Source organism: Stigmatopora argus, chromosome 14, assembly GCF_051989625.1.
Source record: "Stigmatopora argus isolate UIUO_Sarg chromosome 14, RoL_Sarg_1.0, whole genome shotgun sequence".
NCBI classification, from domain to species: Eukaryota; Metazoa; Chordata; class Actinopteri; order Syngnathiformes; family Syngnathidae; genus Stigmatopora; species Stigmatopora argus.
Window position 1 is genome coordinate 5,357,708 of NC_135400.1, and position 13,651 is coordinate 5,371,358.

A 13,651-nucleotide genomic window follows, 5' to 3' on the forward strand; every position below is an offset into this window, starting at 1 on the left:
AAATAATGATTGGTAGTTAAGTATAACATAATCTCACCTCATCTCATTTTCTGAACCGCTTTATTTAAAATATATTTATAAATTAATACAATGTTAATAAAATATAAGGTAGCAAGGTTACGGACCCAAATAACATCTCATCTCATTGAATCTGAACCGCTTTATCCTCATTAGGGTCGCGGGGGGTGCTGGAGCCTATCCCAGATGACTCCGGGCCAGAGGCGGGGGTTACCCTGAATCGGTGGCTAGCCGATCGCAGGGCACAAGGAGACGGACAACCATGCACACTCACACCCATAACTGGGGTCAATTTAGAGGGTCCAATCCGCCTACCATGCATTCTTTCGAATGTGGGAGGAAACCGGAGTACACAGAGAAAACCTAGACAAGCCTAGTCAGAACATGCAAACTCCACACAATGACCTGGGTTCGAAGTTGGTCCCCGGACATTTGGTCGACCGGACGTTTGGTCGACCGGACGTTTGGTCGACCGGACGTTTGGTCGAACGGACGTTTGGTAGAACGGACCTTTGGTAGAATGGACGTTTGGTCGCCGGGTTCGCCCCCTGTCAAATTATAACAGAGAGTTTACTGTTGATATTTTGATATTAGATATTTAGATATTAAACTCACTCTCTCTCTCATGATTATAATTTTGAGAGCTTCAACAGTAACAACCCGGCGACCAAACGTCTGGTCGACCAAACGTCCGGTCGACCAAACGTCCGGTCGACCAAACGTCCGGTCGACCAAACGTCTTTCGACAAAACCTCCATGTCCGAGGAAACCGGAGTACCCGGAGGAAACCCACACAGGCCCGGAAAGAACATGCAAACTACACACAGATGGACATGACCTGGATTTGAACTCAGGACCCCAGAGTTGTGAGGCAGCTAACCGAATAATATAATGACAAATTGCTAATGGTGAAGTCTTAGCTTAGTCTCAACTTTTGAATAGAGCCCTATCAGGGTCAAGTTGCCAGGTAAGGACAAATTGAAGTAGTTTTGTTTGGTGGATCGAAAAGCAAAACAATGAGTCAACAGGACATTTTCATTTGACTCAAAGAAAGAACATGCCTGGGAGGGATAAAACGATTATGTCTCAGCGATTGGAATAAAAGAGACAGGAACAGAGAATATGTTCATTTGCTGCTATCCCTCCCTTTTCTAATAGATTAAGCACCTACAGGTGATTCACTCCAGTTCACAGCAAAAGAATGATTGGATCTCTAGCAATGCCAATGGGACCGAATGAGTTCAATGCAAATTCAATGTTCCTTGAAAAGATTTAAATAAGTAATAGAAAACGCTTGAAATAATCATATCAATATCTTCAGACGCATGCTGTAGAAAATTTGAATGAATTGAATGTTTAACAAGCCTACCCGGAATGTCGAATTAAACCGGAGCACCCAGAGAAAACCCACAGAAGCCTGGGGAGAACATGCAAATTTCACACAGTAAGGTCCGGACATGGTATCTCAATACTGTGAGGCCAACGTGGTATGATTTTAATTAACTTTAACGAAAAGGTAACAAAAAAAATGATCATCTTAAAAGAATTTAAATTTTGGTTCCAACTTGCTCCACAAGGTTTTGTATTTGGACCAATAGCGTGCCATTTAAGTTCACAATATTTTATCACTGATTTCTACATTGTACTTTTTACAGGCATTAAAAGGAATCTTTTCCACCAAATCCCTATCTAAAAAAAATCAAAGAATAGCTTGATGTTCATTTATTTGGTTGTGTGAAGATGTTCTTCGATAAAATCTAATAAAAACAAAGGGATCTGGCTATTCCCAGTAATGGAATGGAATGATTCTACGGGTTCCTTCATGTAACTGACTCTCTTGTCTTTGATAATTACAGCAAGTCAAAGTCGAGGACTTAAAAAAGACCATAATGGTCTGCAATTGACGTCAATTGATCGACAAAAACAGTACATTCTCAGGAGTGTATTAATGTGGAAAGGTGTTAACTTTTAAAACATTTCTTTGCAATGCCCTGCAGCAATAGTACAAGGAATGTCCAAAGTTAAAGATGACTAATCTTCCACCAGTCTTACATCACTCAAGACATTTAAAGCCTGTAAAACTACATACATAAAGTATCTAATAAACTCCCGTCGGTTTTCTTTGCCTTGAAATTATTTTGGGTTAGGAAAGTACATAGAGATATAAAAGACAATTCAGATCCTTATACAAAAAACAAGGCCTTTACAAACTCCTTTACTGTTAAAAATGATTTTTTTGAAATACAATGAAAATTACCGACCGAAAAATTACATTAGAAATGGAGTCAAGATATAGCTTGTTAAACAAGTCATCAAAATATGTGAAACAAAACTGATTGTAAACATTTTGTACTTGTGTTTTTACTATAAAAGAGGAACAGGGAAAAAAATCAACCTAAATAAGTAGAGACAAAAGCCTGATTCAAGATTTTAAAGACTGATTTTATACACGTTTTAGTTGAAATTTGACTCGGTTGTTTATGTATTTTGTCAAATTTTATCATGTCATGTTTAAATGATGGCATAGGTTAATTAGAGAACCATATTGATTAGATATTAATTCAAAGTGAAAGAACTGAAGTTCATACGAACAAAGAATAGAAGATAAAAACAGTGCAATTCAATGATTATATACTTGCCGAGTCATGATCTATTTTTATATTCATAACTCCTCCCACCTTGCATGTGATCATAATTTTCATCTCTGCTAAATGCGGAATTAGCCTTTTTGCCATGTGTTTGTATTGAAAAAATGTTTTTTCAATATCTGTTGCAAGTTACTGGATGATATATTTGTTAACTCAATAGTCAGATTTTGTAAGTCCCATTTTGAAATTGCAGTTGTTGACAACATTTTTCTACACTTCTCTTATTAAGTAGCACTTTTAAGTAGCTGGCAATTACCTATGTATTTTTTGCATATATTTTTTATCATTGCAATGTTTGCATTATTTTGCATATAAACAATTCCGCACATTTGGTGGAAACAGTTTTAATCACTAGAAGCAAAATAATTTGATTGGACTATTTGCTGTAAATTTATCTAAACCCAAAGTTTAATTTCAATCCTGTTTTTTTACTCATTATAGTGCCCATATTTGATTTCAAATATTTTAGACACCACTGTTCATGTCAAAGTACCCCCCCTCCTCTACCCCAGAAATCAGGGGTCCCCAAACCGGTTCCAACCGATCCAGCACAGACATTTTGACCAATGAGATTTCTGCAGAAAACAAGAAGCACCTGACTTCAATCCACTGATTCCACTTGTTGGACACCAGATTGGTGAAAAAAGGTGTCCCCTTTCTGGGTTGGAATGAAAACCCGCACCCACTGTGGCCCTTTGTGGAATAGCTTGGAGACCACTGCCATAAATGATGGTAAATTATGCTACTTTTACATTTATTGGTTTCTTCCTCATAGAAGCCACAGTATTTCCCAATACTATGGCTAACATCGGCTTTTTGTCATTGTGCAAAAAAAGTGGACGCTCAACAATACTACTGTTGCAGTATAGTCTACAGCATTGTGAGAATGTTATTGTTAAGAATGTTGTTCCTCAAGCCCATAGAAACAGAGGCGCATACCGTCACCTCACCCTTTTGACATCACGCATGGGCAACACCCTCCCTCACACCTTTATCTACAGTACAAAAATACCGCAGCTAATAACTCATTTTTTCTCTCTCAAGTGTTGGAAAATTTCTATAATATAAATAACGTTCAAATGGATCATATTTTTAGTTATACATATTAATCAAACCAAAAATTTGCTGTATTCTGCTGTGGGCCCCAAATTTAAAGAAATGTTAATAGCACTCTGTGATCCATTGACTAATGCTTGAAAAATGTAGTTGAACTGGGACACATGCTTCCGAAGACATATTTGGACAAGAGATGCTATGACAGACACACAATGAAATACCGGAATGTCTTTGAGAAAGATTTATTTTATTTTATTTATTTCTTTAATAAAGTGTTCTTATTCAAGCGGGTTAATTGAACATTTTTTTTAACCCTTTCAGCAACAGTGGTCACTACAGAGGACAGGTATTTAAAAGTCAATGCTTAAGACCTTTTTAGTTTTTATAGAGCAGATGACTATTTTGGTCTTTTTTTATTCTTACAATTAAGCCTTTCAGGGAGAGCGGTCACTTCAAGGGACATCTTTTCAAAAGGTATCATTAGCTTAGTTCCCTACCAGCCCGGGTCAGAGAGTATTTGTTTTGGTAGTTTGTAAAAAAATTAAAAATAAATACATTGGTTTTCCTCCCACATTCCAAGAACATGCATGATAGTCTGGTTGAACACTCTAAATTGCCCCGAGGTATGCGTGTGAGCGTGAATGGTTCACTGTCTCCTTGTGCCCTGCGATTGGCTGGCCACCAATTCAGGGTGTCCCCTACCTTGTGCCCGAAGTCAGCTGGGATTGGCTCCAGCACACCCTGCAACCCTTGTGAGGATAAACAGTTCAGAAAATGAATGAATATTCAAAACACCCATTGATGGCAATAGACATACAAAAAAGTTTAGCTATGTGACATGTAACAGGATATTATTAAAACAAAACAAAATAATTGTGGGGGTGTTCTGTGTGCAGTTCAATACTCATTGTTAATAGTAAACCTGCGTGTCCTGAAATAATTCTCAATTTCCTCCAGGGATCGACCCCGGGTCTCCGGGACACACAAAGCAGTAAACAGCAAACACACGACACTCACTACAGTGAAAAAAAAATACGGCACGTAGAGGCCGTAGCTGTCTACCAGGTGAGTAAAGGAAACCGTGAGTATGAAGCCTGTCAACCAGCTGGTGGCCACGCAGAGGCCTGAGGCCACGCCTCTGACAGCCAGAGGCAAAACCTCTGACATGAGCAGCCATGTGATTGGCCCCCATCCCATGGCGTAACCTAGGAGACAGAGAAAAATGTTTGTGTGAATGCACTGAAGCAAAATATAATTTACAGGAATCTTTGGTAGGTCTATCGCCCTTTTATGATATATATATGTATATATGTATATATGTATATATGTATATATATATACACATATATACATATAAACATATACATATATACATATAAACATATATACATATACACATATACATATACACATACATATATACACATACACATATACACATACATATATACACATACACATATACACATACATATATACACATACATTTACATACACATATATGCATATATATATATATATATATATATATATATGTATATATATATGCACACACATACATACATATATACACATATATACATATATATGAGAGAGCCATAAACTATTCATATTTTCAAATGTTATTCCTTGAAGCTATTCTCCAAATTTAAAAGTAAAAATACACTAAAATGTGTGCTCTTTGTCGTAAAGTCACCACTTTTAAAGTACAAATGTTCTCTAATACTTTTTGACCACATTGTCGCGTTGTTCCTAATCAATGATAATCAATGGGAGTACGCATGCAGAAGAATCTAATGGGGGAAAAAAATGTTGGCGCCACAATGATCATGTAATGCTCCTATTGATGCATTCAGGACTGAACTCTCTTAACAGGGGTTCCCATATTTTACCTAACAGTTTAACGGAGAGCTATATGCACCTATCAAAAGAGCCAAATATGGCTCCCGAGCCATAGGTTCCCTACCCCTACAATAGAGGGTTTAAGTATTTTATGAATGCATGCTATACAAAATGCTGCTATGGATAGATAATGGGATTCTAATTTTATTACTCACCAAAAATAAACACCACAATGCTGATAATTGGAATGGAGCCAGCGGGTGTTTGGTTGTGAGCAATCAAAGCCATTTCATAGCTAAAGTTGCTTTCTGTACTTGCGCTAAAGTGAGGAGGAGTGGATTCTGGTGGATGAGGTGTGGTGCGGGAAATCACAGTCAGGGTCAGAGTGGACAAGAACATAAGAAAGCTGGAGGTGTACAGCAGAGCTTTGCGCCCTGCCTTGTCCATCAAAAATGCCGAAAAGCTGACGGAAGCGAGGCGAACCAATCCAACAACCGCAGCATCATACCTGGCACATTCACAAAAGGAACAGGTAGTCACTAATTACACTCGGTAAAAAATAGTCATTCATTAAAGATAATGATATGTCCTATGTAGAGTGAACAAGTCAGGTGACATTTCACACCTGGGCTCCAGGGAAACATTGCTCTTAGAAAAGATGGGTTCCAAGTAGACAAGAATGGGGGTGATGCCAGACAACTGTTGCAGAAATCGCATAGCCACAGAGATGAGGATTGGTTTGTAGTACATGGGTTTGGTCAGCTGAGACCACGGGGCACGGCTCTGAAGACTGATGCTGTGCTGCATTGAAATATGCATTAATAGATTAGATTAGGTTAGGTTAGGTTAGGTTCGGTTAGGTTCGTGACCGGACGTTTGGTCGCCAGACGTTTGGTCGCGTCCGGTGACCAAACTCCCAGCGACCAAACGTCCGGCGACCAAACGTCCGAGTACCAAACAAGGTGAAACAACACGGTCTACGCATCAATCAAAGCCAACAATGGCCCTGAGCAGTTTCACTGAGCGGACGTGTGAGTGTATAAAAGTATGTATGTACATGAGTTGTCCCCTTAGGAAGGGACGTCAGTCAGGGTCTTAACAAGTTCTCCAACAAAACACAATATAGGTCACATAAAAGTATGGGAAATTTGGAGCTTTTCTTTAGCCTAATAATTAATAGGGCATTAAGTATGACAAAATAATAATTCGCAGTTTGTATTTAGGGAATTTGAGCAACAATTTTAAATGGTAATTATCAATAACTCCCAGCGACCAAACATTCGGTGACCAAACGTCCGGCGACCAAACGTCCGGCGACCAAACGTCCAAGTACCGGTTAGGTTAGGTTATGTTAGGTTAGAGTGTTCAATCAGCCTGCCATGCATGTTTTTTTGGAATGTGGGAGGAAACCAGTTTACCCAGAGAAAACCCACTCAAACTCAAGAACATGCAAACTTCACAAAGAAAGGTCCGAAACTGGGCAGCCTCACAGCTCTAGGGTCCCGGGTTCAAATCCAGATCATGTCCATCTGTGTGGAGTTTGCATGTTATCCCCGGGCCTGCGTGGGTTTCCTCCGGGTACTCTGGTTTCCTCCCACATTCCAAAAACATGCATGGAAGGCTGATTGGACACTCTAAATTGCCCCTAGGTATGGGTGTGAGAAGGCATGATTGTCCATCTCCCTGGGCCCTGCGATCGGCTGGCTACTGATTCAGTGTCCCCCGCCTCTGGCCCGGAGTCAGCTGGGATAGGCTCCAGCACCCCCCCTCGACCCTAATGAGGATAAAGCGGTTCAGAAAATGAGATGAGTTTAAAAAGCATTTTGTAAAATCTACTAAATACTTTTTAAAAAATGGTTTCCTTTTGAAATGAAAAACCAATGATTAAAAGACGATTTCCCTTACTAAGAAAAAACCCTCAAATAAACATTGTTTTAGATCTATAAAAAAACGGAATATTTAGGGCTTTCAATCAATTTCTTTTAATCAGATTTTTAATAAAATATATCTAAATATTATATCTAAAATGGTCCAGCCCACATGAAATCGAGTTGACGTTAATGTGGTCTGCCAACCAACCTGCTAAACACTTGCCCATCAGGCCGCCTAATACCAGTTAGTGCTTGTGAATTCTTCTATTTCTCACCTTAATGGCGTTTACTTCGCTCTGTATGTCAAAGTCAGGCCCCCTCAGCCAGAGGAGAGTGCACTCGGCCTCCTTCTCTCTACCCAGAGAGAGCAATCTCCTGGGAGAGTAAGGCATGAAGACTAGAAGTATTACCAGCATCAATGATGGCACGGCTCCTGCAATAGCAAGCCACCGCCACGGTAACACCAGTCCTGTAGAATTAAGTAGCAGAAGAATCAAAGTATAAGTCACCAGGAAATTAAAGTGGGGACGAATCATATCAAATTTATTCTGGTGTTTGTACAGAACGTAAGCAATATTAGCAGCCACACACTGTGGGAAGTTATTATAATACATTTATGGTGTCCAATTTTTTTCCATTTTGGACATAGTACTTGGTTGGGCAAAATGGAATGTTGTGTAATGTGTAGTATATATTTGATGCAATCTTTTACCCAAAGCGTAGAGTGACAGCGCTCCACACACAGCAGTAATCTGAGGGAACGTTCCCAATGCTCCTCTCAAAGATTTATGGGATATCTCTGATATGTAGACCTGAAATGGAAAAGCATGCAGAATTTCCAGCTCACTGTGATGGAAATTCACGGGAAAGTACAGACACCTGCGATAAAACAATTATGTATGAGTCTTGTCACGGCATGATGGAAAAAGTATGTGGATGATGAACAAAAGCATTTTTAAACACCTTGCTCATTAACTGTGAACTATTGTTTCTCCCCGGGCCTGCGTGGGTTTCTTCCGGGTACTCCGGTTTCCTCCCACATTCCAAAAACATACATGGTAGGCTGATTGGACACTCTAAATTGCCCCTAGGTCAGAGTGAAAGCATGAATGGTTGTCTGTCTCCTTGTGCCCTGCGATTGGCTGGCCACCGATTCAGGGTGTCTGAATTTGGTTAGTCTTTACAAAATTTACAAAATGCGTGGTTAAATTTAGCATGCAAACATCCACAAAAACCCTCCATGTTTAATAATTTTACATAATTTTTAAAGGGTTTAGTTGGCCGTATTAAAGATCATAGAACAAATTATGCTCAACCGATTAAAATGTCTACTTACGAAAAATCCAAGTTAAGAAACTACTTCTGGAACAAATCAACCTTGTAAGTAGAGGTACCACAATATAGTTTTTCTATGGTAATTTGTTAGAAATTTGACAATGCACTTTGACAGTTTTCTTATTTTTTATGCGTATAATTTTGGCAATCACAGCCCCAGTATTTTACCGTAAATATTTTTTTTCTGCGTGTATGACCACAAGATACTATATTTCATTGGCCCCATGGCAAATATGTGTATGAGATTTCATTTAAAAAAAAAAGAAAACAAAGTAATCATGGGAACCTACAGGTATGGATGCCGCTGTCAGCCCTCCGGCGACACCTGTGAGTAAACGACCCAGGTGGAGCATCCATATTTCCACAGCCCCTCCTATCAACAGGTAACTGAAAGACACAAATCATGTAATAATGACAAATACCCTGTCTACTTACTTCACAGTATTATATCGATTAAGAGTGTGACATGAATATGAGTGTATGTATGTATGTATGTTTGGGTTTGAGTTTGATATATTTAATAAGGGACAACACATATTAATGAACATATTCATGTTAATGAAGATATATATGTAAATACAGTGTTACCTCGACATACGAGCACCTCGATATACGAGCATTTCGAGATACGAGTAAAATTTCGAGCAAATAATTATCTCCAGATACGAGAAAGCCAGGTGGCCAAGACATGAGAGGCTGTTTATCATTGTAGCGCACTGTCTTTTTTGCCGCATCTCTTTCATGTATAACAGATATCTACGAGCACTGGGCGGAGCGTTGCATTTTTTCAGTTTTTCCCCCCCTTAGCCTGTTAGCTTCCGTTAGTGGAGCGATCGCTAATTCAAGACTACTTCTCGTTGGCAAGTGGCCGTGCGTTATCTTATTGTGAGGACATTTGTGTGCATCATTTTCGGAATATTTTGAAGGGAATACAACAGCAAACAGCCCTTCGATAGCGAACGTGAGGTTGGAGGCGTGGCAAACAGCCAGGAGAAGGTATAAAAATATAAAACAAAATTAGAATTAAGTTTAGTGTAAGGTTAGATTAAATTTATTTTTGAGTGTGTCTGCATCGTAATCCAAGTTCATTTAAATTTGTTTATGTTATATTACGATTCACCGGTGCAAAAAGTCTCCCTCTATGTCCCTCTCTCTACCCTCCGTGAAATACGTCTAATTTTCGTTTTATTAAACACATTTTAGTTATATTAAACCACTAGTTATGTGTTACTTTGTTAATAGATGGTGATTAGAAGAAATTAAAAAAAATCCAATCCAATTTCCTGTTTTGGGTGTTTTTTCAGAGGGTTGGAACGAATTAATTTGTTTTTAGTTCATTTCAATGGGAAACATTCGGTCGAGTTACGAGAATATCGACATACGAGCTCAGTCCCGGAACAAATTAAGCTCGTATCTCGAGGTACCACTGTTGTAGCCGATGGCTAATTTCCATCTTTAGTTCGTTGTGTAGGTCGAAGATAAACAATGACGCAAACTAAATGCATGCACAGTTTTAAAAAGCATTGTGATCGCAATTTTGTTCATCTAACAGCGAGGCTTTAAGATGAGTGGCGAAGAGATTCAGAGACGGGAGTTGACATATGTTAATTTGGTATAGAGTTCCAGAGAAGGTGCTTTGGCTGAATGCACTCTTTTTGAAGGGAACTACACAGTCATCTCTAGAGCCAGCCCTTGTTGGAATTATTTTGTACAAAATCTTGTAGTGGAGGAGGAGCTTTGTGATGGAAAATTTTGTAAAATAAGGTGGCATCTGCAAATTTAACAATTCCACGCTCTAGTCCTTCGATCCACAAATTAGGATTTTTACAGAATACTTGTTTTAGTCATTGGCCGATTAAAATGAAATGGAAATGTTTAGCTGTTTGAAAAAAAATCAAAAGGGTTCCTCTCACTCACTGTCCCCAGAAAAGGTTAGAGTCAATTGCGCATTGAAAATAAAAGATTACACTCTACTATTCTTTCAAAAGAACAGGACAAAATCTGACCCAAAACTGGAAGGCACAGCTGACACCATGATGCTCAGTTTTCTACCAATCAGGTCATTAAGCAGCATGGCCAGGAATCCGCCGGCGGCCGCGCCCAGCATGTAAACTGAGCCAAATAGTGCGGCCTGTGAGGTGTCCATCCTCAGATGTGGATCTGCATCAGGACTCTGGAGCACGGGCAGGACGGGGGATGGATAGACCAGGGAATAGCCGAAATTGAAGTTCCCCAAGACGGCAACAAAAACAGCCAGGAACAGTTTGAATTTGTTGAACTGCAATCGAGAAAAGTGGATGAGTTTAAACGGTGACTCGTTTAGTTTCACAAACAAGTTCTTGTTTTACCAATAGGAGACTATACAGGTTTAGCTACCGTCTTTTCTAGTCCCTGATTTCAACACCCAAATGTGTGGTATCGGCCAACATCGGTAGGACTTTTTTTTTAAAGAAAAATCCAATTGAAGTGTGTGTGTGTTCACTAAGCAAAAGGAATGTTCATTTGTTGTCACGCTGCCACTTACATGGATTTGGACTACTAGTCGTAAACTAATTAGTGTGAGGGTGTATTTTGGCCAGAAGAATAACTTTTTTTTACTTCATTGACTGCCCTTGACAGAAGTCTAATCCATTTAAAGTGGATGTGCTCATTTGCTGCAAGACCTCCCACTTCCAAAGGATTGGATGTCGACTAGTGATAAACCCTAAAAATTTAGAGCAGAAGGATGATTGGACGCCATACAATTGGACATCAATCATCATCTAGGGAAGGGTGACAAATACAAAATGTTTTTTTTAAATGGTGGATTAAATAGCTGTCTTGAGTAGAACAAATAGTGTTTTTAAACTAGACCGTTAAAAGTACACACACACACACACACACACACACATATATATATATATATACATATATATATATATATATATATATATATATATATATATATATATATATATATATATACATATATATATATATATATATATATATATATATATATATATATATATATATATAACACAACATCAGGACGTTATTTCCTAGTATTTGTCGATACCAATGACATATATTTAGTACTGTATTGGTATATACTAGCATTTACGCAACCCTAATATTAGATGGGGCGGCTGATTGGTTAGTGCGTCGGCCTCACAGTGGCGGACCTGGGTTCAAATCCATGTCGATCAACCAGTGTGGAGTTTGCATGTTCATCCCGAGCCTGTGTGGGTTTTCTCCGGGTACTCTGGTTTCCTCCCACATTCCAAACACATACATGGTAGGCTGATTGGACACTCTAAATTGCCCCTAGGTATGAGTGTGAGTGTAAATGATCGCCTGTCTCCTTGTGTCCTGCGATTGGCTGGCCACCAATTGAGGGTGCCCCCGCGTGGGTACGACCCTAGTGAGGATAAGCGGTTCAGAAAATGAGAAAATATGAGCTGAGAGCGTCCTTGGGCTTCAATATTATTATCTATCTAACTATCATTATCAAGCATCAACACCAAACAAGCTTGCAATAAATCCTGCAACATGCCTTATGAAATTCTTTCCGTATGACGTTAATGACCAAATGTATTTTTGCTTTAACAGTTTTTTAATGTACTTTTGAACAGAATAAGCATTAGTTTTGTGACTCTTACCTTGGGTTCCCGTGATGAGGCTTTTCTGTAAAGCAAAGGACTGTCTTCATCCATGGCAGCAAAAGAGTAGCCTTCTTACAAAGTCCTAAATATGATCAAGTAGCCAACAAAGTGTATGTTTGTGTCATATAAGTCTTATTTACAATGAACAAGGGGTGTAATGCAGTAATTCATTATTGACCAGAAATGATCTCTGTTGGTTCTAAATGGGAAAAATGGAAGTGAAAGTGGGAAGTACGTTACCACTGCACTTTTGGAAATTACAACCTAGTGGAATCTCCCCCACCAACTCTTTCCTCAGTTGAAATCTTTTTATTGATTAAAAAAGAAAGATACATTGTTGTCCGTGTTGTTTTAATCCACCCAAAACACAAAATAAATATTATTTGCATTTTAGATGAGAAGAAACAACTCAAAAGGTTCAGACAATTGTGACTAAAGGCAAGATGTATGTCATGTGTTATTTTTAACTCATTGGCTGCCATTACTGGTGATGTCCAATCCATTTTTTTTGCCTGGGAACGATCATAAGATTGATGTGAGCCCTGCCGGTCAAAATTGGACGGGTGGCACAGGCAATGGCAATGAAAGATGAGTATTTGCGAGCATTAGGAGACCATCATAACAGTGTTAAGACCTCAGTTAAAAAGATTACACACTGAAAGTTGAGGGAATAAAAGCAAAGGGGAGTGCTAAAATACCAGGGGAATTATTAAAAGTAACGCCAATCACCATTTAAATTGATATTTTTAAATTAAACCTTGTAATTTGAGGTGTTATTAGAAATAAATTGAGAATTTTTGGACACAAATAATGACAGCCAAAGGACATTTTTGTCGGGAGCCAATGGGTAGGCAAGAGATTGTATGGGTAAAGCTCAAGATCCACCCCGCAAACCGATTTGTAGGACAGCAATAATACATTTTTAATCAATTTACTATATATCTATCTACATAAATTTTATATATATATATATACATACATATATATATATATATATATATATATATATATATATATATATATATATATATATATATTATATATATATATATCTAAATTATATATACATATATATATATATATATATATATAATATATATTATATATATAATTTATATAGATAGATAGATATTAAATTAAAATTATACTGAATATTTTTCATCCTGAATCATAGTCACGTTACTATGCTATGCTACAATGCCTCCCATTTCCGACCACAGATGACCGCCAGTTACTT

The 13,651-nt window shown here is 38.3% G+C and overlaps 1 protein-coding gene across 1 annotated transcript; it reads right to left on the reverse strand.

Annotated features, from left to right (window-relative positions):
• Positions 1–4,123: 4,123 nt before the first annotated feature.
• Positions 4,124–12,572, reverse strand: slc2a6 (solute carrier family 2 member 6). The gene is made up of 8 exons (XM_077619521.1): positions 12,412–12,572; positions 10,777–11,048; positions 9,061–9,157; positions 8,148–8,247; positions 7,711–7,904; positions 6,190–6,365; positions 5,972–6,072; positions 4,124–4,927 (listed from the first exon to the last, which is right to left on the reverse strand). The coding sequence occupies exons 1-8, from the start codon at positions 12,463–12,465 to the stop codon at positions 4,620–4,622; spliced, it is 1,302 nt and encodes a 433-aa protein (XP_077475647.1). The 5' UTR covers positions 12,466–12,572; the 3' UTR covers positions 4,124–4,619.
• Positions 12,573–13,651: the final 1,079 nt, after the last annotated feature.

Bases quoted from the DNA above. Each gene is read 5' to 3' on its own strand.
- slc2a6 (XM_077619521.1), bottom strand. From the start codon at position 12,465: ATGGATGAAGACAGTCCTTTGCTTTACAGAAAAGCCTCATCACGGGAA. The intron at 8,248-9,060 runs GTAGGTTCCCAT...TTTCCATTTCAG, and splicing joins TGACAGCGGCATCCATACCT to GTCTACATATCAGAGATATC. The intron at 6,366-7,710 runs GTGAGAAATAGA...ATTTCAATGCAG, and splicing joins GCGAAGTAAACGCCATTAAG to CACAGCATCAGTCTTCAGAG.